The sequence below is a fragment of the Clytia hemisphaerica genome, unplaced genomic scaffold (assembly GCF_902728285.1).
Source record: "Clytia hemisphaerica strain Z4C2 unplaced genomic scaffold, Clytia hemisphaerica genome assembly, whole genome shotgun sequence".
Taxonomy (NCBI): domain Eukaryota; kingdom Metazoa; phylum Cnidaria; class Hydrozoa; order Leptothecata; family Clytiidae; genus Clytia; species Clytia hemisphaerica.
In genome coordinates, this window is record NW_027104590.1 from 128961 (window position 1) to 155992 (window position 27032).

General features: G+C 34.9%; 2 protein-coding genes and 3 non-coding genes across 5 annotated transcripts in view; 2 read left to right on the plus strand and 3 right to left on the minus strand.

Moving 5' to 3' along the window:
• LOC136823593 (uncharacterized) overlaps positions 1 to 27032 on the plus strand; it is a 70493-nt gene that overhangs the window by 35167 nt on the left and 8294 nt on the right. The window contains exons 15-29 of the mRNA XM_067079775.1: positions 4593 to 4637; positions 6256 to 6336; positions 6608 to 6699; positions 7139 to 7245; positions 11688 to 11735; positions 12287 to 12350; positions 12861 to 12894; positions 13112 to 13193; positions 14066 to 14112; positions 14913 to 14998; positions 23655 to 23687; positions 24150 to 24200; positions 25365 to 25540; positions 26166 to 26269; positions 26941 to 27032. Of these exons, the coding sequence (XP_066935876.1) occupies positions 4593 to 4637; positions 6256 to 6336; positions 6608 to 6699; positions 7139 to 7245; positions 11688 to 11735; positions 12287 to 12350; positions 12861 to 12894; positions 13112 to 13193; positions 14066 to 14112; positions 14913 to 14998; positions 23655 to 23687; positions 24150 to 24200; positions 25365 to 25540; positions 26166 to 26269; positions 26941 to 27032 (1142 nt within the window). The remainder of the gene's footprint in view (positions 1 to 4592; positions 4638 to 6255; positions 6337 to 6607; positions 6700 to 7138; positions 7246 to 11687; positions 11736 to 12286; positions 12351 to 12860; positions 12895 to 13111; positions 13194 to 14065; positions 14113 to 14912; positions 14999 to 23654; positions 23688 to 24149; positions 24201 to 25364; positions 25541 to 26165; positions 26270 to 26940) is intronic.
• On the minus strand, positions 13557 to 13628 carry Trnap-ugg (transfer RNA proline (anticodon UGG)). The gene has a single exon. It is a non-coding gene; the product is annotated as a tRNA-Pro (tRNA).
• On the minus strand, positions 14250 to 14321 carry Trnad-guc (transfer RNA aspartic acid (anticodon GUC)). The gene has a single exon. It is a non-coding gene; the product is annotated as a tRNA-Asp (tRNA).
• Trnad-guc (transfer RNA aspartic acid (anticodon GUC)) lies at positions 14735 to 14806 on the plus strand. The gene has a single exon. It is a non-coding gene; the product is annotated as a tRNA-Asp (tRNA).
• On the minus strand, positions 19291 to 22097 carry LOC136823605 (uncharacterized). Its single transcript, XM_067079787.1, has 3 exons — positions 21292 to 22097; positions 20947 to 21019; positions 19291 to 19786 (listed from the first exon to the last, which is right to left on the minus strand). Exons 1-3 carry the CDS (start codon positions 21694 to 21696, stop codon positions 19362 to 19364), a joined length of 903 nt encoding a protein of 300 aa, XP_066935888.1. The 5' UTR covers positions 21697 to 22097; the 3' UTR covers positions 19291 to 19361.

Genomic DNA, 27032 nt, shown 5'->3' on the forward strand with positions numbered 1-27032 from the left:
TATTGTACGTTCCCAGTGTACCTTATTGTACGTTCCCAGTGTACCTTATTATTGTATGTTTCCCGTGAACCTTATTGTATGTTCCCCGTGAACCTTATTGTAAGTTCCCTGTGAACCTTATTGTACGTTCTCAGTGTACCTTATTATTGTATGTTCTCAGTGTACCTTATTGTACGTTCTCAGTGTACCTTATTATTGTACGTTCCCCTTGTACCTTATTGTACGTTCCCCTTGTACCTTATTGTACGTTCCCCTTGTACCTTATTGTAAGTTCCCTGTGAACCTTATTGTGTCGTTCCCTGTGAACCTTATTGTACGTTCCCAGTGTACCTTATTATTGTATGTTCCCAGTGTACCTTATTGTACGTTCTCAGTGTACCTTATTATTGTACGTTCCCCTTGTACCTTATTGTACGTTCCCCTTGTACCTTATTGTAAGTTCCCAGTGTACCTTATTGTACGTTCCCAGTGTACCTTATTATTGTATGTTCCCAGTGTACCTTATTGTACGTTCTCAGTGTACCTTATTATTGTACGTTCCAGTGTACCTTATTGTACGTTCCCCTTGTACCTTATTGTACGTTCCCTGTGAACCTTATTGTACGTTCCCTGTGAACCTTATTGTATGTTCCCTGTGAACCCTTGTGTTCCCGTGAACCTTATTCTATGTTCCCCGTGAACCTTATTGTATGTTCCCAGTGTACCTTATTGTACGTTCCCTGTGAACCTTATTGTATGTTCCCAGTGTACCTTATTGTATGTTCCCAGTGTACCTTATTGTACGTTTCCAGTGTACCTTATTGTACGTTCTCAGTGTACCTTATTGTACGTTCTCAGTGTACCTTATTATTGTACGTTCCCCTTGTACCTTATTGTACGTTCCCCTTGTACCTTATTGTACGTTCCCCTTGTACCTTATTGTAAGTTCCCTGTGAACCTTATTGTGTCGTTCCCTGTGAACCTTATTGTACGTTCCCAGTGTACCTTATTATTGTATGTTCCCAGTGTACCTTATTGTACGTTCTCAAGTGTTACAGTGTACTTATTGTATTGTACGTACGTCTCAGTGTACCTTATTCGTTTACCCCTTGTACGTTCCCCTTTGTACCTTAATTGTACGTTCCCCCTTGTACCTTATTGTACGTTCCCCTTGTACCTTATTGTACGTTCCCCTTGTACTTGTACCTCTTATTGTACGTTCCCCTTGTACCTTATTGTACGTTCCCCTTGTACCTTATTGTACGTTCCCCTTGTACCTTATTGTACGTTCCCCTTGTACCTTATTGTAAGTTCCCTGTGAACCTTATTGTGTCGTTCCCTGTGAACCTTATTGTATGTTCCCCGTGAACCTTATTGTATGTTCCCAGTGTACCTTATTGAACGTACCCTGTGGTCCTTTCTGTACGTTCCCGTAAACTTCTTTAATGGCTCAGTATATATGCATGGCAAACATAGCTCAAACCATCAAGCAGAGTCTCACCCTTTTAAAGTCTTTTTTTTTTGGGAGATTTCAGCGAATGACCACACATTTGGCATTGATTACTGTAAAGATATTATTTCCCATTATGAAATTTTGAATTTTTCTTTCCTTTCACATTCAGGTGCCAGGATTACAAATTCAACAAAGTTTGACGACCTCTTAAGCTGACAATACAATGTAACTTGCTGGCAATGATGTAATGATAATGTTGCACATAATGAGAATATGAACAAAGATAAACATTCTCTTGCAATAATTGAACCAAGGAACTCTATTGTTCCAAGATGTGATTTAATGATCAATGATACAAATGTCATGGAGTTTAGTTTATCAAAGACACAAAATTTCATAAAAAAGTTTGCTGGAAAGTGTTGTAAACATTTAGCAATACTGTAACTAAATGTGACAATTTCAAGGTTGACAATTTGGTATATTATCACATGAATACTAATGTAACAGATGTTATGCACTGGAAATCTAAATCTGTAAAGAAGGAGATCCATTTTTAAGTAACTTTTTATTTGTGAATGGTATAATATGGTGGTTTAAAATATTGATGACAAGGAAGTTTTTCATATGAAACTAACGTGTACAACATATTTCGATATCTCCCAAATTCATATTGCCATATTTCCATATTAGTCCCTTAGTAGACAGTCTAGATATTTTGGCACTTTTTTACTCAGATGAGTCTTAGAATAATATCAACTTTTAAATCTGAGATTTTATTTCCTTAATGAAGGTAAAAACCAATATTAGTTGAATAAAATACATTTATTTTTGTGTTGAAATTGTTATCATTTGCATGAAATTTTTTAACAAGTTTTTAGACTTTTAGACATCTGTGAACATGTCTATGAAATAACGACAATTTTTAGCAGGAATATGGTTATATTTTGTTTTGCATTGGATATTGCTTAATATAAAGGCTTTAATAAATCTAAGTTACTAAGTTGGGGCTTTTTAGGATAATCTGTGGGGTTCGACTGCGACTACAATCTATGCTCTGAGCTATTGGAGGAAATATTTAACCACATCTTTGTGGCTCTTGTTCCTCTTAGAGAGACGATGGTACAATGAAAAGATAATCAGTCCTCTCTGGGTCCCTCTGTCTTCCTGGCTTGGGACAGGCTGAATTTCTTTTAAGACAGTCAGGCGACCACATTACCCCCAGCGGCCTGTACAAGATGACAATAAACTCCTTGTAGACTGATAGGAGAAGAAAACAAAATATGAATCAACAAAGGTGTAAACACCTTAGACTCCTTTGGAGCCGACTGTACTAGACACCAGGTAGGGGACATCCTCGCACATCCTATATATATTCGGCATGACACTCGATGCTTTACTCCTCCTTAATTTAACTTTCTGTTTCAACCAAAATCATCTGTTGAGCTCTTACCTTGAGGTATCACACCGTCATTTTTCTAATTAAATGCTGCGGATGACTAAAATTTATTTGGAGGTCCCGCACTTATAATACTCTAAGGTCCCGAATAAACGTCCCCTCCGGCTATTAATTTTTGAAAAGTTTTTGGACCCCCCCCCCTTTATTAACTTTCTAGTTTTATGTTTTTGAGTTGATGTGTAAATCAGGCTTTATTTCTTTGAAACATTCGAATATCCTTTTCGAAAGTTTTTCAATTTCAATATCAAAGTTCATAAAATTAGATAAAAGCAAAATTTTTAACGTCCTCAGGCCCCCCGTTAATATATATATTTAAAAAAATTTCGGACCCCTCCCCCCCCTATTTATTCGGGACCTTAACCTTGCAGTAGAAGGAAATAAATTGATCATAAGTAATCAGAGAAGATTTTAGTCCAACCGCAAATAATTTGGAGGAAAAATACCTTAAGGAGAGAATTTTTTGGCGGAAAGAAAATTTGGTGGATTCGGCCAAGATCTGTCTAATAAAGTTCCCGTCAAATTTGTTTTTCCCGCCATCCACCATCCACCAAATTAAATTTTCGTCAAATTTAAATCACTGCGTTTATTCCCCCAAATGTGTGCTGTTTCAACACGTTTTTTCTTATTAAATGGTGTTTTTCGACAAAAATGTTCTTCATCCGCCAAAATAAATTCCGCCAAATTTAACTTTAACTTTTTCGGCCATCTGCCAAGTTAAATTTCCGCCAAAAGTTTTTCCCTTAAGGTTATACGTAAAGCAGAAAAAAAATTTTTATTTTTATTTTTGATGTGTTTGATCCTGTAAAAGTCAGGGTTGGGTCTTTTTAAGAAAAATGTTAATTCCATTCTACAAAATAAGAAGCCCATAAAACTGAATACGTTCCTTTTGACTTGTAAATTCAATTAACCAGAACTTGGACTTCAAGGTTTATATTAATGATTGACCTTTGATTTTGCGATTGTTTTGCTTCCCTTTTTAGACAGCTTATATAAGTGATTCTAATATACGTATACATACACAAAAGAAAGTACACTATTTCTCTTTTGTTACTCTCGGGTAATAGCCGGGGGGGGGGGGGTGCTAATTAATTTTTCGAAAACTTTCCACCCAGGACATTCTTATTCAACCCCCCCCCCCCGCTTATTAAGTTTTGAGATTTTTTCCAAACCCCCCGGCTATTAGGTACCCGAGAGTAATTAATTTGTGTCGCTTTTGTATTCCCATTTTCTGAAAAATGACAGTTTTATTCTTATTGACTGATTAAAACAGGGTATTCTTAGGGTATTCCTACGATTTGGCCAATTTTCATCTTGATATTCTTATAGAAGATATTCTTATAAAAAAATCGTGTAAATTATCGCAGCTCATTTAATATTTAAAAAAATCTGGATGAAAATCATGAAAGAAAATCGCCAACCCTGGCTGAAGCCACGACCTTTAGCGCGAATGCGTTTCATGCACGAAGTAATCAGGATTTGCCAATTTTAAAATTGACTTATAGCTGCAAAATACTATAAATAGTATTTTAGCTGCAAAATACTATAAAAAGTATTTGGGTATCAATCAGCCTAAAAGTGTGTCAATATTCCTAACTGAATCATTTTATGGTTGACTTCGAGCTTAATCAAAAAAAAAAGTTATGCAAAAATATTCTCACACTAAATCCACCCTAAAAATGAGCTCATTTTAATTTTTAATATCAGGAGCACCTGGTCTTGACAAGAACTCAATTGGAAAGAAACTCCAAGGTAAGTCCTACTTCGTAACAGTTAATTCACAATGGACTATTAAAAAAGGGAATTTATTACTTAGAGCTGAACAACCCTGTTTTTGCAGAAGGGTCGGTAGTAAAATCTCAGACATAATATGAGTAGTAAAAGGATTTCTACGAATTTTACATACCACTACCCAGACTCTTGGGTATTTTACTACCCTGGTAGTAAAAGTGTTTGGGACAATTTGTCATGGAGACCAGCTATTTTTGGTTGCTTTTCGGACTGATTTTACAAAAAAGCTAAAAAATGATTATTTCTGTGACATTCAATACATAGATACAACCCATTTTAGTATTTTAAGTCAGTGTTTTTTACACTTTTGGCGAAAACCCGACACTTAGTTTTCGTCAAAAACAGTTTTTTTGGTCTGACGGAAAGAAAAATGAGCATTTTAGATGAAAAGTTCCACAAAGATGCAAAATCGGATTGTATACATGTATTTTTTTTATTCGGGCAGAGAGGGATCAGATATTCCAAAAATAAAGATTTTCTGTTTCTATCTAATGAGACTCTGGCAATCATCTCGAAGGATATTATATTGTTTTCTTTATGTCTTTTTCTTTATTGTCTAATGCCTATATTCTATAAATCCTCACTGAAGAGCACTTTTGGATTAAGCATTCCAAAATCAAGCAGGTTCGAAGTTAGAGAAAATAGTCGAATGTTTCATCTTATTCCACGCAACGTCGGACTTCATTAGTCTTTAAAAGATAACAAACCTTCATGGCAAAGTATCATAGTAGTACAGGACCCTTTTAGGTTATTGAGAGGCGCTTAGGATCAATGATTCCTCTTTAAACTCATAATGATTGAAACTTTATACCCTGGGTAGTAAATTATTTTTTCGATTTATTGTCACACCACCACCGTAGTAAACGTCATTATGTCTGAGATTTTACTACCGACCCCCCCCCCCTGGTTTTTGTGTTGTTATTCTTAACTTCAGTTGAGCTAGAATCTGAGAATGTGTGTCTGTGTGTGTGTCTGTGTGTCTGTCACAAAAACTTTGGGGCAGGCTGGAGACTTCAAAAATGGTCGGATTAGGCTGAAATTTTGCACACTTGTTCCTTGGGTGAATATCTCGGGGTACATGTTTCATTAAAAAAATGTTTCTTGTTGGGGCCTGGGGACGAGTTTTTAGCCTAAACGAGGCTAAAACCTATTTGAGGAATGCTAAAATTTTCCTTAAGCCATTAAGTTTACACTTGGGCCTACGCATGATTTCAAAGATACTGAAGTTGAGCCAGTGCGGTTAGCACGTTCGACAGTTATATTTGTCACAAGTCACCTCCCGAAACTGTAACTTTCGATGTGGGAAAGTGCTGGAAAATATTTTATAAATTCAAAATTGCTTCAAAACTCCAAGGCAAGTTACCAAGAATGACCAAAATATAGGCTTCTGGAGCTTGCAATGTTAAACATAGATGTTACTAAGAGTAAACTGTCATTTTCTTTGAATGTGATGAATAGAATCTGTTTAAAACAGTGCTCCCTGTGTGATAAAGTTTCGTGATACCCGTTGGTCTACGGCGTCGCGTTCACGTAACCGTTCATCCATTGTAATATTTGAAACTAAACTACTTTCTTTTAGGAATGTGTTTGAGAGCATTGAAATCTTTACAAGCGTTAAATCTTATTGAAATGAAAGAAGGGGAGACGCTACATTCAACTGGTATGTGTCTTCTCCCACCTCCCTCCTTCCCTCCCTCCCTCTCTCCTCCATCCATCTCTCCTCCATCCATCTCTCCCCCTCCTTTCTCCTTCATCCATCTCTACCCCTCCAAGCCTCCTGCCCTCTGACCCTCCCCTCTCTTCACCTCTATCCTCTCTCATTTCTATCGCCCTACTTCCCTCCCTCTTTAATCCCTATCACCCCCTTTTTTCCTCCCTTCCTCCCTCACTTTCTCCCTGTCTTGTCCCTATTCTACAACTTTTCTCTTTAGAAATTGGACGCCTGATGGCAAGATATTGCATAACCTATGAAACTGTCAAACTTTTTGCATCTGCGACTGGAACTGACAACATTCAAGACCTGGTAAAATACGTAGCTACTAGTTTCTATCAATGTATTTCTACCTAGGTCCCAAGTTAGCCTACCTTGTTCGGCGTTGCGATTTCTTACCATTTTGTTTCCCAATGAATTAAAATGACGTCAGTTTTGTGAAACTGTTCTAACTTCAAGTGACATCTACTCATAGTTTGCAAGGGGGTTTCATAATCTCCAAAAGATAATATGTTTTCACAAAAGCCAAAAAGCCTTTAAAATTTAAAATAAGATCTGCAAAACACTCAGAAATAAAATCCTAAAAGACTCCGTGATTATTAATTTCACTATTAATTTTCTTTAAATTAAATAAAAAAATATGCCTGCTTTTTCGCTCATAATTTCCTTAGCCATAAATGACATCTGCTACAGCCTAACGGTCTTAAAGTTGTTTTAATAAAAATATTTACATTTTTTTTCTGCTCCATAGTTGGTTCTGTTGTCAAAAGCCAAGGAATTCAATGACATTGTATTACGGCAGAATGAACGGACCATTCTCAATACACTGAATAAAGACAAGCACCGCGCCACCATACGGTTTGTCAAAGTTTCTTATTCTTGACATGCGCAAGTCTAGATGACGTCATATTTTTTAACTCGAAAATTTTGACCTCCATGTTTCTATTTTTAGTAACAGAGAGGGGTCCAATCCCGGATTTTTTTCGGGTGTTTCTGCTAGAAAAATGACTTACGCATATCAAGAATACAGCAGCGTGTTGGTAGCACAGGAAGGGGGGAGCATTGAGTTTAAAGCCCGAAGGGCTAGAGTTCAATCTCTAACCTTTCTCAGGCAAGAAAAAGTGAAGCCTTAAAAATGCGCCGCATTTTTGACGACAGATTCAATCTAGCAATTCCTTTGTTTACGATTGATATTTGTTTCGAAATTTAGCGATAAATTTTAGTTTCAATCTGTCATTTGTGTAAAAACTAGGCGAGCCGCTCAAGGCCGCGCAACTTTGGTAGGATTTGTTGGCTTCAAATCCTACCAAGGAGATTGACTCCTAGCCCTTCGGGCTTATACTTCATTGGGGGGGGGGGGGGTCTCCCATTGGCCGACTCTTTTAAGGAAAGGCACAAAAGGCTCCAAAGCCCTTTTTTTTTAATAATGAGTAAGTTTAACAGGTCTGTGGCCGCTAAATCAGGTCTTCGACCGGTAAAAATAATCAAATAATCAAATCTTTGCCAAATCCTCGCCGCAAAATATTGTGCTGCTTCTTATTCCCATTGACAGGGCCACCGGCTTTAGGGCTGAACTGAGGGGATCGAAAATTGAAGTCGATTGACGTTCCCCACCACACCATGGTTGGGTAACTGAGAATAATATTGAATTTTAAGGAGTTGAAATTGCTATTTTAGGACCCATTTCGAGTAAATTTAAAAAGAATTCATGGGAAAATAACGGACAGTTTTCAACATAGCCTTTTTCGGCAAAAATGTACGAGGGCCATGACTGAATACTTTAACTAGAAAAAAACATGGAAATAACAATCCGCATTGGGTTTCAGTCCGTTATTTTTACCCCCACTGGCTGAAAAATTCCTACCTTGTTTGTGAAAAGGTTGAGATCTTATTGTAAATATCATATTGATATTAATTCATAATCAAATTTTCTTAGTTTTGTAATTTTCTTCTTTCTTTTTTTAATTGGGAGAAATTTCTTTCTTTCAAAAAAATTAGAAAGGATAGAAAATATTACATCACAAAAGCATAACTCTAATTTTCCTATTTTTCAAAATCGATTTTGCCTTTTTGGCTAACATATGAGAAACGAATAAATGAAAAAATGTGCGTATGATTAGAAAACACATATAACATCAACCTTACTAACCCTAGTAAAATTTATTAGTAGGAGCCAAAAGCTAAATTCTTGAGATCTTTCTATCAACAAGAACTGTCATAAGCGTTTCTGCCATCTTACAGCTTGTTGGCAACGTTTTTATATCAGCCATTGAATCGGACAATCCAAATTACATCATTGGTGTTGGAGCTTCATGTTACCACACGGAATATATAAACGAGACATCTAATTTGAATTTACAGTCAAGATTTCACGATCAAGTCATCCAACTATTGGTTCGAACAATGGGTAGCTTAACTAAAAGTGTCTTTGATTATGAATATTTTGATGTTTGCCATGATGTGAATAAATTGATGTCACTGACAAACGAATTGCTGCTAAATTCTACTTACATTCTCAAGCATACGAGACCAAGGAACATCACAGTTGGTTTAAAAACAAAATCAAAAGTGCTATTCGTTTTTGCATATCTTGATTTGACGTTTTTCCATTTGTTATCTGATATTTTATCACAGACAGAAATTTTATTGATGAAATTTGGTGAAAGTTGTCCTGTTTTGAATAACCCAAATGTCTTACACCACATATCGTTGAATGTTGATGATCAGTTTGAGAAATATTTAGAAGCGCTTGTCAAAAGACTGAGCTGGAGATATATGACGCTAGTATTATTGAAGCACAAAAAGGTTCAGCGTGAGTCCCTCCATCAGTTCTATTTTGAACGATATCAAAAGGTACTGCAAAAACTTTCCATATGCTTCAACGCAGAAACAATTGTGAACCAAAATCAACTTCAACATGTTATGAAAAGAATTCAACAAAGTTCGAACCATACAACCATAATTATGTTTGCCGATGGATTTGAAATTGAAGATGATATTCTTCAACCGTATAAGTTAAGTGGGAGAACTTTACTCGTGAATGAAGATTATTTTATAAAAGCTGAAAAAAGTTGGGCCAATATAATATCATTTAGAAGTAACTTATTTTATAATGATGATGAAACGTTACAAATGCTTCGCTCAGTGATTATGATCCGAAATTTTATACTACCATCAAGTGCCGTTACAAAGCTGCCCAAATATCTACAACATATTTATACGAGAAATTACTTCGAACGTTTAAGTGAAGATGGGATATTTTTGTTTTTTACGATACAAATATTGTACCGAAAGATCAGACGGTGAGAATTCTACATTCGTGACTAACTGTATGTCAAGTATTTTCAAACGGTCTAAATTTTATATAAATATACATTCTCAAAACCAATCGTACAATATTGATATCGAAGAAGTGAAATTTCGGAGTGGATCTAGCGAGTCGTATTATGAATTATCTAAAATCCCAAAACTCATAGAAAGACGATTAACCTCAGGAACATGTCCTCCAGTGCAGTGCCAACCCGGTATGGAATATATTTACACCAAGTTGGTAACGGATACCACTCAATGGAACGTATCGTATGGCTGGACGTGCCAACTGTGTGCAACCAACTTTTATAAAAATGAAACTGGTAATTTTTCTTGTCGACCATGCATTAAACATTATGTTGCAGACTTTGAAAGGGATTCTTGTTACGATCCCTATATTTGGAGAATTGTTTCATTCCACGAATCGGTTGCCGTATTTGCTATTTCCTTAACCATCTTCGGGTTAAGTTCATGTATCATTGTATTGGTTGCATTCATAAAATATCGCACGACTCCAATGATGAAAGCTGCTGATGTCAGTATGACACATGTACATGTCATTCTTATTGCTATCAACTTTGTCGTGATGTTTTTTACCTTTTACGGTGCGCCAACTCCTTTCAAATGTCACAATCGGCTAATTGCCATGTCCGTACTTTATACTGCTATCGTATCAGTTGTTTTACTGAGGGCACAGCGAGTGTTAACCATCTTTCAATTGAATGTAAAAATGAGCAAATCAGAAATCCGTAAATCTAAAGCTGTTGATTTTTTCTCAATTTTGATCGTTGTCGTAATTAATAATTTCATCCTTATAACAATGGTATTAAAACATCCAATCCAAATTAAAACTAGTGAAAATGAAGTGACTTTGACTAGATCTTCGTATTGTAACATTACTTTCAAAATGAATGTTTTAGTTGGATTTGCTATTCTAATGCATATAACATGTTTTATCCAAGCTTTCCGCGGGCGTCGCTTACCGGGTACTTTTAAAGAAACAATGTCAATTGTATACGGAAACTTTATGGCGGTTGCCAGTTTTCTTGTTTTGTACCCTGCAGCATTTTTCCAAAAGGACCCAATTAAACAAGAGCTTTTCTATTGGTTGGCATTTGCTTTTAATATGAATATAATGACCGCATTTTGTTATTTCGGAAGAGTGTACGTGGCAGTGTTTAAACCGGAAATGAACACGATCGAATTTGCAAGGACAGCAGTCATGGAGAAAATGACTAAAGAGTCACGTAGTCGCCTCCAAGAATCTTCTTAAACAAATAGTATACTACATTGTTTTGACTGGACTGTTTTGATCTTTAGTGAAAGTTTTCTATCAGTTTAAAGTTTTGTACCTAATGTTCCAATAGATATCGATTTGGGTACGATTCTCAATTTTCAAGACTTAAAGAAACATATCTAATTTCTCAAAATCTTCAGAGCTTTTCTTTCCAACAAATTCTACATCATTTGGTGCGCATTGGGTCCTTGGAGATTCCTTTTTCTCTGCTCCCACCTCATTTATTTTAATTGCAAACGGTGGCAAATCTCTCATTTCTGTCCATAACAGGTTGAAGGCGCTCGGGACTCTCCAAAGTCCCTCAAAGGGGCACAAAAACCATTTAACAATAATTCAGTCTCTGTAAGGGCTCCAAAATTACATAAATAAAAAATCATCTCCCTCCGCAAAAGGTCCTAAATTTTTTAAATTTGAGCTAAAATTTGAAAGTTCTAGCTGAAATTTTAGGAAAATAGTCACTCTAAGGGTGGCTTGAACTTTGGCTCGGACATCTCGCAAACCTATAACCTCCCCTCGGGAAGGCCTACAACCGACAACTTTCATATCCAATTGTGTATTACCAAAAACTTCTTTATGTTGGAATGCCGGGTTTAGATGAGTTAGTTGGTCTCTTCTTCTATATTCCTTTTCCTGTATTTCCGTCTCGTCTATCAGTGCGGTTACCTTACGACAGAATTCTTTCTTCCATCTTTAGATTCCCAATGTCTGGTAAAATCAAAACTACTGAAAATAAAGTCAATTGGTGAGTGAACGGTTTTGTCTTTTAAAACACGTTGTTTCTCCTTGCATGGGTTCAGCAATTAGTCATTGTTCTTAAAGGTGGGGGGAGGGCTCAAACAACAGACTTGAGATCTACCAAACTTTAGGCCTTTTTAAGGATTTTTGTGGGAATAATTTTCATAGTAAACGCCTTGAAGCCAGATTTACATTATGTTTTCTGAGGTCTGAATCGCTGCTTCAAAAACGCTGAGCTTGCATAAAGATTGCAGTTATTCAGCCAATAATCAAAGCAAAAGATAGTGCGTGACGTAACTTAATTGTTCGATTCAACACTGCAATACACTGCAATGTCTTCACTTTAATATAACATTTTAATGACCGGAGAGTTTACAATGCTTTGAGCAAAGTGTCGAATAAGAATTGGAATGAATTATCTGCGTTTTTAATGGAGCTGTGGGATGTTTTTGCAGAATAAGCAAACAGCTTCATGAATAGATATACCTGGATATACTGGCTTTAACAGGAAATTTTCTAGTTTCCTTTACCTGTTTTATCTTCCACATTCTTTTATAGTTTAGTTCAAGCAACGTTAGGTTGTCTATCTATCGTCGATTTTCCACTACAACAAGATATCACTGTAAGTAAACTTACGCGTTTTTATAAGAACAAAGTTTATAAGGCTTCGATGTCCAAAATATTGGGAACAAGTAAAGAACATTCTAAAGGCTTTGCGAACTTCCTTGAGAAATAAACACAAAAATACTTTGAAAATGGTTAAAATAAGAACATTTGAAGAACATTTTTAAGTTTAAAACTCAAAAAGTTAGTTTAAAACTCAAAAAGTTAAGAACAGCCGAAGATATTTATATTTTTTTATAAAAAACATGTATTTAACTTCCAAATCGTACAACTGGGTAGGGAAAAGCAGAGTAGATTGAGACAAATGCGTTTAAGATTTTGCATTGAAATATTTAGCAAACCCATTTTGAGTTTAAAAAAAATTATTTCATTTATATCGATTTAGTTTTTCTAAATAAATATGTCATGTCGGTACTTATGATGGGGAGGGAAAGAGCTGAGGACAATTTGATAATCTTAAAGGATAAATCTGCCCAGATGACGAGACTTTTTATTGTTTGTTTTTTAGAAAATATTCCGCATTGGACAAAGAATTTGTAAATGTAATGTATTTTGAAATCCAACTTTTGTTGAAGTTTAGATTCCTTAAAAGAACTGATTTTAATGTTCGCAAATGCTAGTTTATCCTTTAGGTAATTTCTAAGAGATAAACATTACTTGGAGCGACTTGAGAGACAAATGTTGATAAAAAACTTGTTGACTTGCCGAATTGGTGAGAGATTTGTTTGAATTATTCAATTTTCTTCTTTCATTTTTTAGTTTTGATGGAGTACATGTTTTTGAATGGAAGTTTTCAATCATGCTTGGCTGCTATCATTCTCTACAAATGTGTTCGATCACGGTAATTTTCCCTTAGGATGGGCCTTGGCTTCCTCCCTGGGGATTGGACACTCGATTTGATAATGACTATATGGCAAGATTTTTTCAAGTAAAAAAAATTACTTTGCAAAATATTCTTTTTCACAAAATGGTGTTAAAATTAAGAACAATTTTAGGCTCAAAATTAAAAAAAGGTCAGAACATTCGAAGGCTTCGAAATTTTTGGACGTTATAATGAAAAATTTGTATTATTGCCCTAACAGACTCCTTTAGTAATCTACCCTCTCAATTCCAATGCTGTAAAACTTGATTTTTCTACTAATGGAATTTCTCTTTGTGGAATTAGTCATTGTCTAATGAAAAGGGTAGCTTAGGAAAACACAAGGGGCTCAACCGGGATTCGAACCCGGGGCCTCTCGCACCCAAAGCGAGAATCATACCACTAGACCATTGAGCCACAATCATTGTAACAACCTGATCGTATTTATCTAAACCACTATTGCTCATATTGAGGATACGAACGGTGTTTGGACTGTTTGATCATCAAAACATTTTGCATGTATTAAATATTAATTTAATTTGTTACAATACACAACTAAGCCAGAAATTCAATTTGAGATTCACTCAAAAACCCTTTTATAAACGTGCTTTCATTTATATTTTCGATCAAAATTACAGAAATAACATCCGGAAACTAACAATTAAACTTAATTATTTTCAAGTTTAATTAAGTAGCTCAGGCGGAGGATGTAGAAGCAGATCTGATATACAGAGTAACCTAGGGACAAATTAACATTCTACTCGACTATACTCCATAACATGTTGTTTGTCACATTATTACAAATGACTTTATTAGAAGTTTAACTATTAATTTTTTATTTCTTTTGCTTTTAGGTTATGGGAGAACTCAAAATTTGTGTCGAGGCAACTAGAGAGAATTGGTATGAAAAAACCTCTATCTGTGGAAATTTTCATTGCTTAATAACAGAAATAAGCGATGGAAAATTTCTTCCAGCCTACAGGGACGTAGGCACTCTTCAAACATGGCTACTATCTGATACTACACAGAAAAATTATCCTCCCCGGCGGGGAATCGAACCCCGGTCTCCCGCGTGACAGGCGGGGATACTTACCACTATACTACCGAGGATGTCTATATTAGCAGAACCCTTGATATTTATTTTTAGATAATCATTTTTCATTTATTACGAACATTGTTTGATTGATAGGTTTAACTATTTCTTTATCAAGCATCTTATAGTTATAAGAAACTTTAAACAAAAGATTTAAAATTTGTGGCTGACCCTCCATTTTTTAAAACTATTCCATTTTAACATGTACATTCATGAAAGGGTTCGTTTTATTGTCGTGGTTAGCATAACGTAAAATTTCAAGTTCAGTGTTTTTAAGTGTAATTTTTCGTATACACTTGATCATTGTTGTTCTGCTTATGAAAAATAAGTTATCATACGAAGCCACATGAATTCTATTGACCTCGACAACTTGTTTTAACAGCATAGCTCTACTTATTAATCGTACATGAGTTTTTTTGTGAAGTAGACATCCTCGGTAGTATAGTGGTAAGTATCCCCGCCTGTCACGCGGGAGACCGGGGTTCGATTCCCCGCCGGGGAGGATACTTTTTACTCACTTTTTACTCAAAAGAAGCTTTTTCTTAGATTCTGGACCCTCTCTCCAATTACCCCGAGCCCTCTCTACAAAACCAATATTCATCTTTTAGGGCCATCTTTGTCATCCGCTCTTGTTAATGCTGGGATCATTTCATTAAAAAAGATCGAGGAGACAAATTCAAGAGAGCTTGAGTTGGTATGTACACCTTACAATATCGGTCAAAATATATTGGGAATTTTGGTTAATTCATCGTTTTCAGCAATTTAAAGTTCGGGCAAATTGATAAATTTATTCGAATATTTCAATTCGGGAGGGGTTTATAATTCTTGGACTTTTATTTCCTCAGATCCTAAGGTCGTAAATCTTAAGTCTAATGTTAAAACTATACTCGTCCAACCTAATTTAGAGCGCTTCCAAATCGTTTGTGGGAATTTCCCTTTTTTCTGAAATATTATGACTTTGATTGTAGCTTCAGGCGTTCTTAACTTTTCTGGTTTCAAAAAAACCTGAAAATTTCTTAAAATGTTCTTCAATTTTAGGCATCATACATCATACAAGATTAAGTCATTAATAATAAATTAATCACTAAAATAGCTTAAATATGGTTATACTAAGTTATACTTAAAGTCTGTCCAGATATAATTGGCAGTGGAAACAAGAATGCCTGTAACTTTTGATAAATATAATTATGGAAATTTTTTTTGCTTGTTTTAGAGAATCAAAAGCGCTACATTTGAATGTATTTTTGGTTGAAAAATTCGCGATTTTTAGCGGTTAAATTTGTGATTGTAAAAATTGAGCTTTTTTTCTACTTATGCTATAACGTTCATTTTTACACCAGTGGTAGTTCAACCTTAGGTTAAGAATTTTGTCAAGTTTCAAGGCAAACTGAAAAGTCCTTCGGAGGATATGGGACCTAAAATACCCCTTGGTAGCACTTTTCTGTGAAATATCAAATCTCCAACTTATTACTAAAAACGGGGGTAGTGATATGATTGATAAAACAGTTTTTCGATTATAACACATTTTACAATCTCTTTAATGACCTCATAGCCAAACTGTGTTTAGTGTTTTGGGAATTATCAAAGTTCTTTGATGGCTTAAAAGTAACAAAGACAATATAAATTCATGCTTATCTTTTCAATAAAAACAATTATACTGTGATTTCAATTCGTTTCGAAATAATCAATGATAGCAATAATACCAATGCACTAACACTTAACATTTTCCAACTTTTAATTGCACTGTTCAAAAAGATAACATAACCCCCGTTTTTAGTAATAAGTTGGAGATTTGATAATTCACAGAAAAGTGCTACCAAGGGGTATTTCGGGTCCCATATCTTCCGAAGGACTCTTTTGTTTGCCTTGAAACTTGACAAAATTCTTAACCTAAGGTTGAACTACCACTAGTGTAAAAATGAACGTTATAGCATAAGTAGAAAAAAAGCTCAATTTTTACAATCGCAAATTTAACCGCTAAAAATCGCGAATTTTTCAACCAAATATACATTCAAATGTAGCGCTTTTGATTCTCTAAAACAAGCAAAAAAAATTTCCATAATTATATTTGACTATCAAAAGTTAGAGGCATTCTTGTTTCCACTGCCAATTATATCTGGACAGACTTTAATAAAACGAGGAACTAGTGTAAAACCAGTTCGTAACCAGTGAGTAACCAGTGCTTAAATGAATGTAGCGCGTACTATTCCAAGTTTACCAGTTGCAATACTTATGACACCCCTGTCTCATAGCCCCGGTGGGGCCTTTTTCCTCAGTGGGGATAAAGATTTCTATTGAAATCACAATGGGGATAGAAATTCTATTGTTCCAAGCTTAAAAAATCCACTGATGATGGTTTTGGAGTGTCATTTTATTTACATCGGATTTCGAATAGAGATAAAATCAAAGTCAATTTTCCAGTGGGGCTGAAATTATAGGGTATTTTCTCACCGGGGAAGGAATTTTTGCCAAATTTTCCAGTGGGGCTCAGCGGGTCTGTGACACAGGGGTGTCTTTTGCTGCGAGATTGACTGTCTATTGCCTTGACAGGCTTTACATAATTTTTATCAGTATGATTATTTGATATAAGATCACATGAGAATTTTAAAGCTCGGGACAAGTCAATCAAGAGATACATAGCTGCCCGGGTTCCAGTACCAAGAAGGGACCAAGTAATGATGTCGTTAACAGAATTGACATAAACTAATAAGCAGTTATTGGACAAAGTCGAATCCAATATGCAAAAATATTGGGCGTGCGAGAAAAGATATTGGACGAGGACCATCAACCACCAGTTGACCAAAAAATAAACAATAGCAGGGCAGGCTTTGTTTGATGTCGATTTGATTGAAAGTCCAAACCAAACCAATGGTCAACGAAAAACAATGGCAATTAAAGATAGAAGCCAAGAAGACCAGTTTAATCAAACCAGTTTTTACTCGAAATTTCAAAACTGGAACAAATTTTCGCGCGATTTCGAGTTACGGAGACTCCACTGTAGTTCACTTTCTTTTTCTTTCACTTCAAACAATGATGATTTCTAAATTTTCTCATACGTGAAGATTGGATTGGATTACGAATGTTTCTAAAGGCTCCAAAGAATCCTTTTTATGATCATTTGTAGCAATTTATTGGAGATGATCATATTATGATGGCATGCGTGAATTAGCTCAATGATTTTCCTGACCTTGCGAAATACGAACGACCTGATCTTGCTTAATTTTCTTAATAGTAATGTTGAGCGAGCCAGTTGCGGGCCAGGAATCCAGATGTGATTCAGTCAACAGTCAACAGTCTTTTTTTCGTGATTATACCAATTATCCTTCTTTCGCTCAGCTTGTATTCGATATCCAAAAAAATCATGGCTGTGTTTAATGCAAGAACGTTATCTATGTCTTAAAATGAAGCATTGCTATAATGATTTTTCGATCAAGGCTTAACTTCTGAGGACGAGGTTGGGTTTTCCAATCGGAAGGCGCTGCATTGCAAAACGTTCGAAAATTGTCAATGGAATATTGTTTTTAAAACGCAGAACACAATTACGTCAAGAAAGAAAGAAAAAGAACACTATTATATATCAAATATCTATTTTTCACAAAGAAGGCAATAGACAGTCAATTTCGCAGCAAAAGTATCGACACTGGTTAACTTGGTGTAGTACGCGCTACATTCATCTAAGCACTGGTTATTCTTGGTTACTTCTGGCAATTTCTAGTAACTTTTGGTTGCTTACTGATCCCTCATTTTAGTAGCAAGCATTCAATACACGCTTTTTTATAAGAATGGTGTAAATCCATTTCATCATGAATATTCTTAACTTTTTGGTCGAAATCATCATATAATATTCTTAACATATTCCAAGGTTAATTTTTAGATTTTACCAGTCATAGTCTCAAAAACATCGAAAGAGTAATGTAAAAACAGAAGACTTTCTTGTGTGTATGCATACAAAAACAAAAGAATAAATACAATGTAGTATTAAACAGCTATGTAAAGTACAAAGTAAATGAAATAAAAAAGTAAAATTATAAAAACAGAAATATATTTTTAAAAAAATTTAATATTTTCATGATGGCAATATTCTTACGATATTCTTAATTTTTGGCCATTTTCATCCATGGACATTCTTATAAAGTGTATTTTTATAAAAAAAAGCGTGTATTTTTACTAAGTAAATAATGGTTTAAGCAACGGCTTTTAATTTTTAAGGGTGCAACTCAATGTACTCTGGTTAAGGGCATTGTTTTTTGATGATATACACGTTTTTTTTTTATAAGAACGTCAAAAATCTTCGAAGCCTTTGGATGTTCTTAGTTTTTTGGATTTGAAGCCTAAAAATGTTCTTAAAATGTTCTTATTTTCAGTATTTTTTTAGCATTTTGATGTAATTTCTTAAGAAATTGCATGTTTTTTAAGTCTCCAAAGCCTTAGTATGTTCTTAGAATGTTCTTAAATTTTTGGGCCTCGAAGCCTTATGTTCTTATATAGTTTGTTCTTATAAAAAAAAAACGTGTCATAAGCAGGTGTGTCTCTCATTCTGACAATCTAGAATTAACAAACGAAATTTTCAATTGAATTGTATGCTCGTGCTCAGCGGATTGGGGGAATCCGTTCTTTACAAAAAAAAAAATACGAAAGAAGTGGTAGAAAATAAGATAAAAAATGATGTTCTTTTTTAGAATCACACCTAATTTCACACCTGTTCTTTAGTTTTGTTTGATGGATTGAAAGATAACTCTTCTTGATAATTATATTGCTCTGGTTACTAGTACCCATCGAGCACTCTAACATCATCGATTCGTCTAGCCTCAATAGAACAAACTATATAAGAACATAAGGCTTCGAATTCCAAAAATTCAAGAACATTCTAAGAACATACTAAGGCTTTGGAGACTTAAAAACATGCAATTTCTTAAGAAATTACATCAAAATGCTCAAAAAATGCTGAAAATATTTGAACATTTTAAGAAAATTTTTAGTCTTCAAATCCAAAAAACTAAGAACATCCGAAGGCTTCGAAATTTTTTGACGTTCTTATAAAAAAAAAACGTGTAGGATCACACCAGTGTGAATTTGAGCTTGACCTCGACATAGTTTTCAATTGGATTCCCGATAAATCTTTCAGTTTTATATACTGTATAAATATCATTAGCTCTAACAAAGGCGTTTGGTTCTCCAGTGATTGTTGCAAGAATATCATCATCTGAAACATCCTTTTCTTTGAATTCACCAGAAAACACCACCATATCGGTGCTCCACATGAAACTATGTGTTTCCTGAAAAATCGAATGGGTTTCAATATGGTATTCGATTTGTTTTGGTGTAGTTAGATGGTTGTCTCGATTTAGATTCCAAATTTGGATGTTTTGATTTTCCGGTCGATTTCCAATACTGAGTTTCAAAACACCATACGGTTCGCAATGATCGCCTCCTTCCGAATCGCAGTAAATGTTGATTCTGACGTCCATATCAAATAGTATCACTAGAATAGAGAAAGACAAGACGATAGATAGATATTTCAACTGATTTTCTAATGGTGATTTCGCTGTCACCAAAGCTATACGCTGATAGCTTGGAAGAAATTGAAAAAAAAGGTTCTTGAAAAAAAAAATAGTATGACATACATACATACATAGTATGACACATAATGTGGTTGAGATTTGTCACAGAGGTTCCTTATCGGTCTGGAAAAGTTTTTTAGCCCCATTTACTGTAGTTAGTTTTCACATGAAGGTAATAAAGATATAGATGGAGAGAAAACGTCTCGGTAATGACCTAAATGATCGTTGAAATTTTTTATAAATCTATTCATAGCGGCTTTTCTTTATGATGTACCATCATTGGAAGCAAAAAAATCCGAAATGTAAATTTATAAGGACAGAAGTGAGAATGTTATCCTGTTTTTAAAATAAACATTTTATGCAAAAAGTTCTTGTTTAAACGCGATACAAAATAATTTTCTCAAAGTAAGGTTACAATAGCTCTGTGATTTCATATCCATGTATTTTTGGGCGAACACTGTGCAATTTTTGAGAGTTTCAGCACATTTTCCTTGAAAATTTCTTCATAATAAATCTTTACGTCTGGAAGGGAGGGGGCTTTCAAATTCTGATGGATGATTAATTAAAAGGTTCTAATCGTAATATAGAATTCTTTTTGAAATTTATCGATGATTTTATGAGAGGGGACCCTTAGAAATATATGAATTTGTGCTTGTTACGGCAAGCTTTTTCTTATTTTGATCAACAAAGCTATTATCTCACAATAGCGTTGTTAAAAATCCAAAATCTTTTTATTCAGTTTTTTATGAACTTAAATATTCACATGAGTGCACACAAAATTGATCACTTTTTCCCATTGCAACCAAGGAGCCGTTTGCTTCCGATGATTAGGTACAATGGAATAAAAGGAGTCCATTCTCCATCTCTTATTACCTCCATGGTTTTCAGTATCTTTCAGATGGAAAAGTCGAAATTTGTTTTTAAAAATATCTTGTTTCTATACAGTTGTTTACATTGAAAATTATCTTTATCAAAAATTACCCAAAATGGGTGTAAAACTTTTCCAATTCTTTACACAAGCTTTTTTTTCTTTCAAACTAAAAACGTAATTCTACGTATAGATGATGATAGTTAAACTTACACGGAGCTGCTGTTGTCGTTGTTGTTGTCGTCGTCGTCGTTGTTGTTTTCATGGTTGTTGTTGGTAGGTTTTGCTACAAAAATTCAAAGATAAGACATAGCTTTGGCTTTCCGATGCATCACGAATATTATTAACTTTTTGAGTAAATTCAAACATGTCAACAGTATTCCTTGCTAGGATCCAAATGCAATGTAAATTTAACATGTTATACTTAACTCAAGCAATAATTTAGTGTTTTTGAGCAATACTGGGAAATAATTGGCAAATTACAGGTAGAAATGCTCTGAAATTGACATTCTTTTACATCAGGTAAAAAATTCATGATAGTTTAAAGAGAAAAGTCACCTGGTCAAGTCCACAAAAGATTTTCTGTTTCTTTTGTATTCCATTGTGATCAGTGCCGACTGAGTAGTACCCATTATTTCTTCTCCCCAACGCAAGCCAGTCGTTGCAGTTGGTCGCCACTGTAGAGTGATAAGTTGTTCCTGTTTGGTCTTTTAAGGCTCGATGCTCCCCATTTGTTCTTTTAAACATGACGTCATATAAAAAGCACGTTTGACCATTGAAAGCAAAAGACAAACACTTAGTATTGTGGTCACACATGCTTATGCAATGTATCCTAAACTTTGAAGGTCTGCTTGTAAAAGCTTGCTCGTATGCAAGAGATTTGTCTGTAGCAATTAATTGGTAAAGGTTACTTGACAATGCAGTGTTAAAAATAACAGTTATTAATGCCATTAAAAGTAACATTGTTGCTAAAAAGTTTAAAAGTAATTAAATAATAAGTATGGTCTCGTTGTAAGAATTCATATAAATACTATTTCTACACGTTCACGTCATTTTTCATATAAATTTATTTAAACAATATTTCGACCTCCTTAGTGGAGGTCTTCATCAGGTTTACAAGCTAAGGATAAATGTGGTTTAAAAATGAATTCATGTGTAGAATGACCACTTGAACGTGTATAAATAATTCAAACATTCTCGTATGAAATTGTGAAATGGCTTTCATGGTTCACTTTTGATTCAACCATTTAGCATTGATGATTTATACCGGGGGTATTACTCTTGTCAACCGACGGGGGTGCTCCGCTGAGGTTCGAAAAATGGACCCTACGTGAGACTTGAAATTTGCGAAAAAAGTGATCCTGAATGGGACTGGATTCCAAAATTTTCTTAAATTGTCTACTTTTTCCCGAAATTTTCCAAAAATAGGCACCCTACAAGGGACTGATTTTTCTATTTTGGTGTTTTTGCGACCCTACCTGGGACTCGTGGAGGTTAAAAAAGGTACCCTTGCTAGTGGAACATCCCCGTAACCCATCTAATGAATTTCTTTGATAACAACAAAAGCGACAAAAAATCAATCTTTGAAAGCAAAATTGGAAAAAAGAATTCTACCGTGGTATAATAGCCATGGTATATCAGGAATTATTCAATGGCTTTTTTGCCTACAGGTATATGATAATAAGCAGATATTCAATGGATCACCGAGGGTTAATAAATCCAATAACCAACGAAAACCTATTGAATATATGTTTTATTATATACCTAGAGGCAAACAAAAACAAAACATTAATTGTGTCAATAGTCGAACGTTTCACATAAAACACTCCCATAATCGAACGTTCGAATGTTTTTATTTTTTAAAGATTTTCTTAATTACTTTGAGTCATAAAATTGTTCATGAAAATCGCAATAGATTTTTTTAATAAATTTCTTTCATAACAACACAAGAGCGACAAAAAAATCAAACTTTGAATGCAAAATGTGAAAAAGAAATTCTACCGTGGTATAATAGCCATGGTATATCAGGAATTATTCAATGGCTGTTTTTGCCTACAGGTATATAATAATATTTTATATCACATGTAATGAGAAAAATCTTTTATCTTAACCTTCGAACTGCAACACAATTTACATTGAATAACCCTTTTTTTGTGGAGCAAACTTTTAAAAGTGTCGAGGGTCGAGAGGCTGATTTTTGAAAAAAACTTTTTGGGCAAATTAGGCCCAAATAGCTGCCTGAAAATGCCTTTTATTTTTGGCATAGAGACAGATGGAAAGGTTAAAAAGAAAAACTGAAACGTTGTTTTTCCCAAAAAAAAATTTTTTTGGTGTAAAAATCAGATATTTGTATTTGGGGAAATTTCCTTCCATCAACTTTAGGAAAAATGGGAATTTCTCGCGATTTGCTTGATATATTATTCTGATTCTTTAATTTGCATTCTCTTACTATTGTTGTCATTTTCTATGTTTTCTTATTACATTAGCCTTCAGGTAGGTCCATTCAGCATGTAGCTTGTTTTCTTTCTTTCACTCGTTGCGCAAGCACAAATTTTAAGAAATTCTATTGCTTGTTCTGCTTTGTCAGCGCGCTTCCTTTCTATATTAGGAAAAAGAATATCTTTAAGACATTGACTTTATGAGTTATCAGTTTTTTTTTACCTTTGTGTTAACACCAAAAAAACTACACTAAAGTTTTTAGGTTTTCATAAAAAGGCCGGTGTCTCCTAATGTTATGTTGTGCTCGATTTCGTGTTGAAAAAACAAAAAAATGTTTTTTTTCTTTGATTCTAACCAATATTGCTCCTGACCCGTGTCAATCTTATATGAAAAACCATGTTTTTTAAAATGGATAAGTAAGCAAACGATATCAAATAGCCTAAAACGAAACCAACCATTAACTTTTCAACTATTTTTTTCAGATTGTAAACAGGCATCCACCATTTGGAGATCAGGTTAGTGTTGATTATTTTGAAGAGGATGTAGGCCTATCGTTAATTGTCTATTCGAGAAAAATAGTTGGGGAAATGTGATCATAATCCTTATTGGAGTTTCCTGACTGACATCCAGGGGGTAGCAGTTTTTAAGAAAGGGGCCAGGCAAATAGACGACAGAGGACATCCAGGAGATAGAGAGCAAAATATATGGATACAGGACAAAATGCATGGATCTTTCCTCAACCCTTTTGGACGTCCAAGGGAGAGTTTCCTTTTCAGGTCGGATATCCAGGGTGTATTTTCAAGCAAAACATCCACGGGGTTGCGGACCTCGAAAAATGGATATCCTCCACAAGGAGGTATGAACAAGCCCATTTCCAACAAGGTATGTCAGGAAAAACTCCCTCGTATTGAAACAAACGATTACCGAGAGCCTAAAATGAAATCATTGAATATGAAAAGTATTTATTTTCTCTACAGATCAAAACGCTAGTTGCAGGCTTACCGAAGCTCGATGTCAAGATAGAACAGGTAATATTTTCTTCTTTTTTCTTCTTGAAGAGTTTTGACAAAAAGGGAAAGAAATCTTCTCGAAGTTACACATTCAAGCCTTTTTTTGTGAAATTGTAGACTGGAGTCGTTTGTAACCCGTGTAATACAGCGATTCATGATCTGCACATTTGCAATGTTTTCTGACATTACATCAAAATAGCTGATTGGTTGTAAGTGACGTAAAATCAGTCAATACGTCACTTTCAACCAATCTGTTGGTTCCATAGAAGACATTGCAAAAATACATATCATGAATATAGTTGTTACACGATAATACGATAACTGTTATGGGAATTGTTGTTCCAATTCATCGATATGTTATGGGGAGATATCAGCTTTATATAAATCATTGATACATCACAACTTGTTGTTTCACTCAAACTCAAAGTTACCATGGTTGGTAACCTTAAGGGGGAGGGAACAGATTTTGGGCATGTTTTTCTGTGGTTGTTACAAACGATTGATTCTATTACAAGGAATACATCTTTTCGATCGTAGCCGCCAATTGCCGCGCGGGCATTTTTTTTGTCCGTTTTACCACCCTAAAACCGTCCCAGTCTTTTTTTCGCACTTAAAGACAATTGAAAAAAAGTGTAAAAAAGGATTGGATCGAGTTTAGGGTGGTAAATTAAATAATAAAGTGGCACGCGCCCAACCACGCGACTACGGTCGAAAAGGTGTATTTTGACCATCCCCAGGAGATCGCATCCCCATGAGTCTCTATCAGCTCACAATGTAAATTTTTTTTTTGGTCTTCAAATTCAACAAAATTCTGAAAAATTAGAGATATCCTTACCTTGTTGTTTGATGTTCATTTCCGTCTGAAACAAAAAAAAACTTCACTTGAACCACTGTATAATGATCAGATTACAGTAGCGTAGACAAGGGGGACGCAAAATTTGTGTAGGAGAGCAGGTTTTTATGACAAAGTAATCATTTTTTATATTATGAATAGATAATTAGAGTGTAATAAAAATCTGCTCTCCTATATACAAATTTTGCACCCCTCCTGGCTACGCTACTGTAATCCAACTTATATGAAGGCATTATTATGGGTGCCTTTTGACAAAACCTGGTTGTTGAAACCATGTGACTTTACACTTACATTCACATGGGCTAATGTTTTTCTTTTCCTCAACTTAGACATCACAAAAGAAAGAAGCTAGTGCATCTGAAATAGTTTTATCAGTTCGAATTCTGAACAACGAGAAGAGAGCAGAACATATAGAGAATTTGAAAACAAGGAAACAGTTCGTTCAAGGCTATATTGTTATTGTTGGCGATGCCGATAATAAGATTGTATTCAAACAGAAAGTGACGTAAGATATTTTCGATCTTATCATTGACATCAGGGCCCGGTTGTTTAAAAGAAGATTAGCGGGTAATTAACTTAGTTTTTGATTAAATCTCGATTAACGCCGATTAACACAGAACCATCGATTGCTTAAAAAAATTTCGTCAAGATTAAGATTTTTGAAAACACAGGCAAAAAGTCCACGATTAGCTGATCTGACTTTAATTTCGATTAGCGGTAATCGGGATTTAATCTAATCGACTTTAGAACAACCGGGCCTAGGTTATCACAGCTAACACGAAAGGATGTCGCAACGTTAGGTATACTTTGCCAATTTTGAACCCATTCGGCTGATTTGTTGTCACATATTTTCAGTAAGACAGGATCTTTTTTAGCAAAGTCTTAACATAACATATCAAGATATATTTTAAAACAGAACGGTATATAGTGTCGTTTAAACGGTAGCCAACTATTACGTTAGATAGACGTTGCTTTGACGTTTTGTACCGACCGAGGTTTAGTTTGCGAAAAATATACTTAGCATTTCGATTGTTAGCTGTAATTAAGAGAACGGGGTCTTAAAAGACCTGAACTGGGCCCGGACAGATCCCATCGCTATTCTTTCAATGTAACTGTTCATGTTCTTTTAGAGATATTCAAATTCTATCTGATGATGTCTGGACTCGTAAAATCTTGGTTCAACGCGCATCAAAATCACCTGAACTCACTGTCAATGTTATCAGTCAGGACTATGGTATGTACAGACAGTAAAAGAAAAATATCTTGAAACCGCCCGTGGCCTTGATCAGATACGCGCTGTTAAATTTGTGGGCCCACACGTATTTTTATAAGAACATCTAAAATTTTTGAAGCCTTCGGATGTTCTCAACTTTTTGAGTTACAAGCCTAAAAATGTTCTTAACATATTCTTATTTTCACCGTTCGCCAGGCCTTAAAGTATTCTTAACTTGTTCTTAGTATTTCGACCATCCAAGCCTTATGTTCTTATATAGTTTGTTCTTATAAAAAAACAGTGTACAGTACAGTGTAGGAAGTGCAGATTTGGTCAAAAGAAGATACCTACAGAGCCTCCTTTTTGCAATTGACCAACCCAACTGGTACTAGTCAAAAACAACGCTTTTCTAACATCAAACTAGTGTAAAAAGAACGTTGAAAACCGTTTTATGTCAGCTGGCAGGCGCTGAGAGAGGTCTTGTGTTGGGACGAGATGGAGTTTTTACAAGCTGTTATTTGATTTGGTTGGTCGTTAACCAGTAACAAAAAAATTTTGTTACTTTTTCTAAAGAACGTGTCATTTTCATTACTTCATATGACCAAATATTATTCAAAGTATCTTATAAAAACTCCAGCTCATCTGCTTGTGTTAGGGAAAATTACTAATTTGTCCTCTCTTTTTATTTTCAGTTGGTTTGGACTATCAAACAACCTTTACACCTGTTTACCAGGGTGGTTTTCATCCACTACCAAGACCACAATCACCACATCCAAACGTGTCG

Bases quoted from the DNA above. Each gene is read 5' to 3' on its own strand.
- LOC136823605 (XM_067079787.1), bottom strand. From the start codon at position 21,696: ATGTTACTTTTAATGGCATTAATAACTGTTATTTTTAACACTGCATTG. The intron at 21,020-21,291 runs GTGACTTTTCTC...GAATTTTTGTAG, and splicing joins TCTTTTGTGGACTTGACCAG to CAAAACCTACCAACAACAAC. The intron at 19,787-20,946 runs GTAAGTTTAACT...TCTCTATTCTAG, and splicing joins AACGACAACAGCAGCTCCGT to TGATACTATTTGATATGGAC.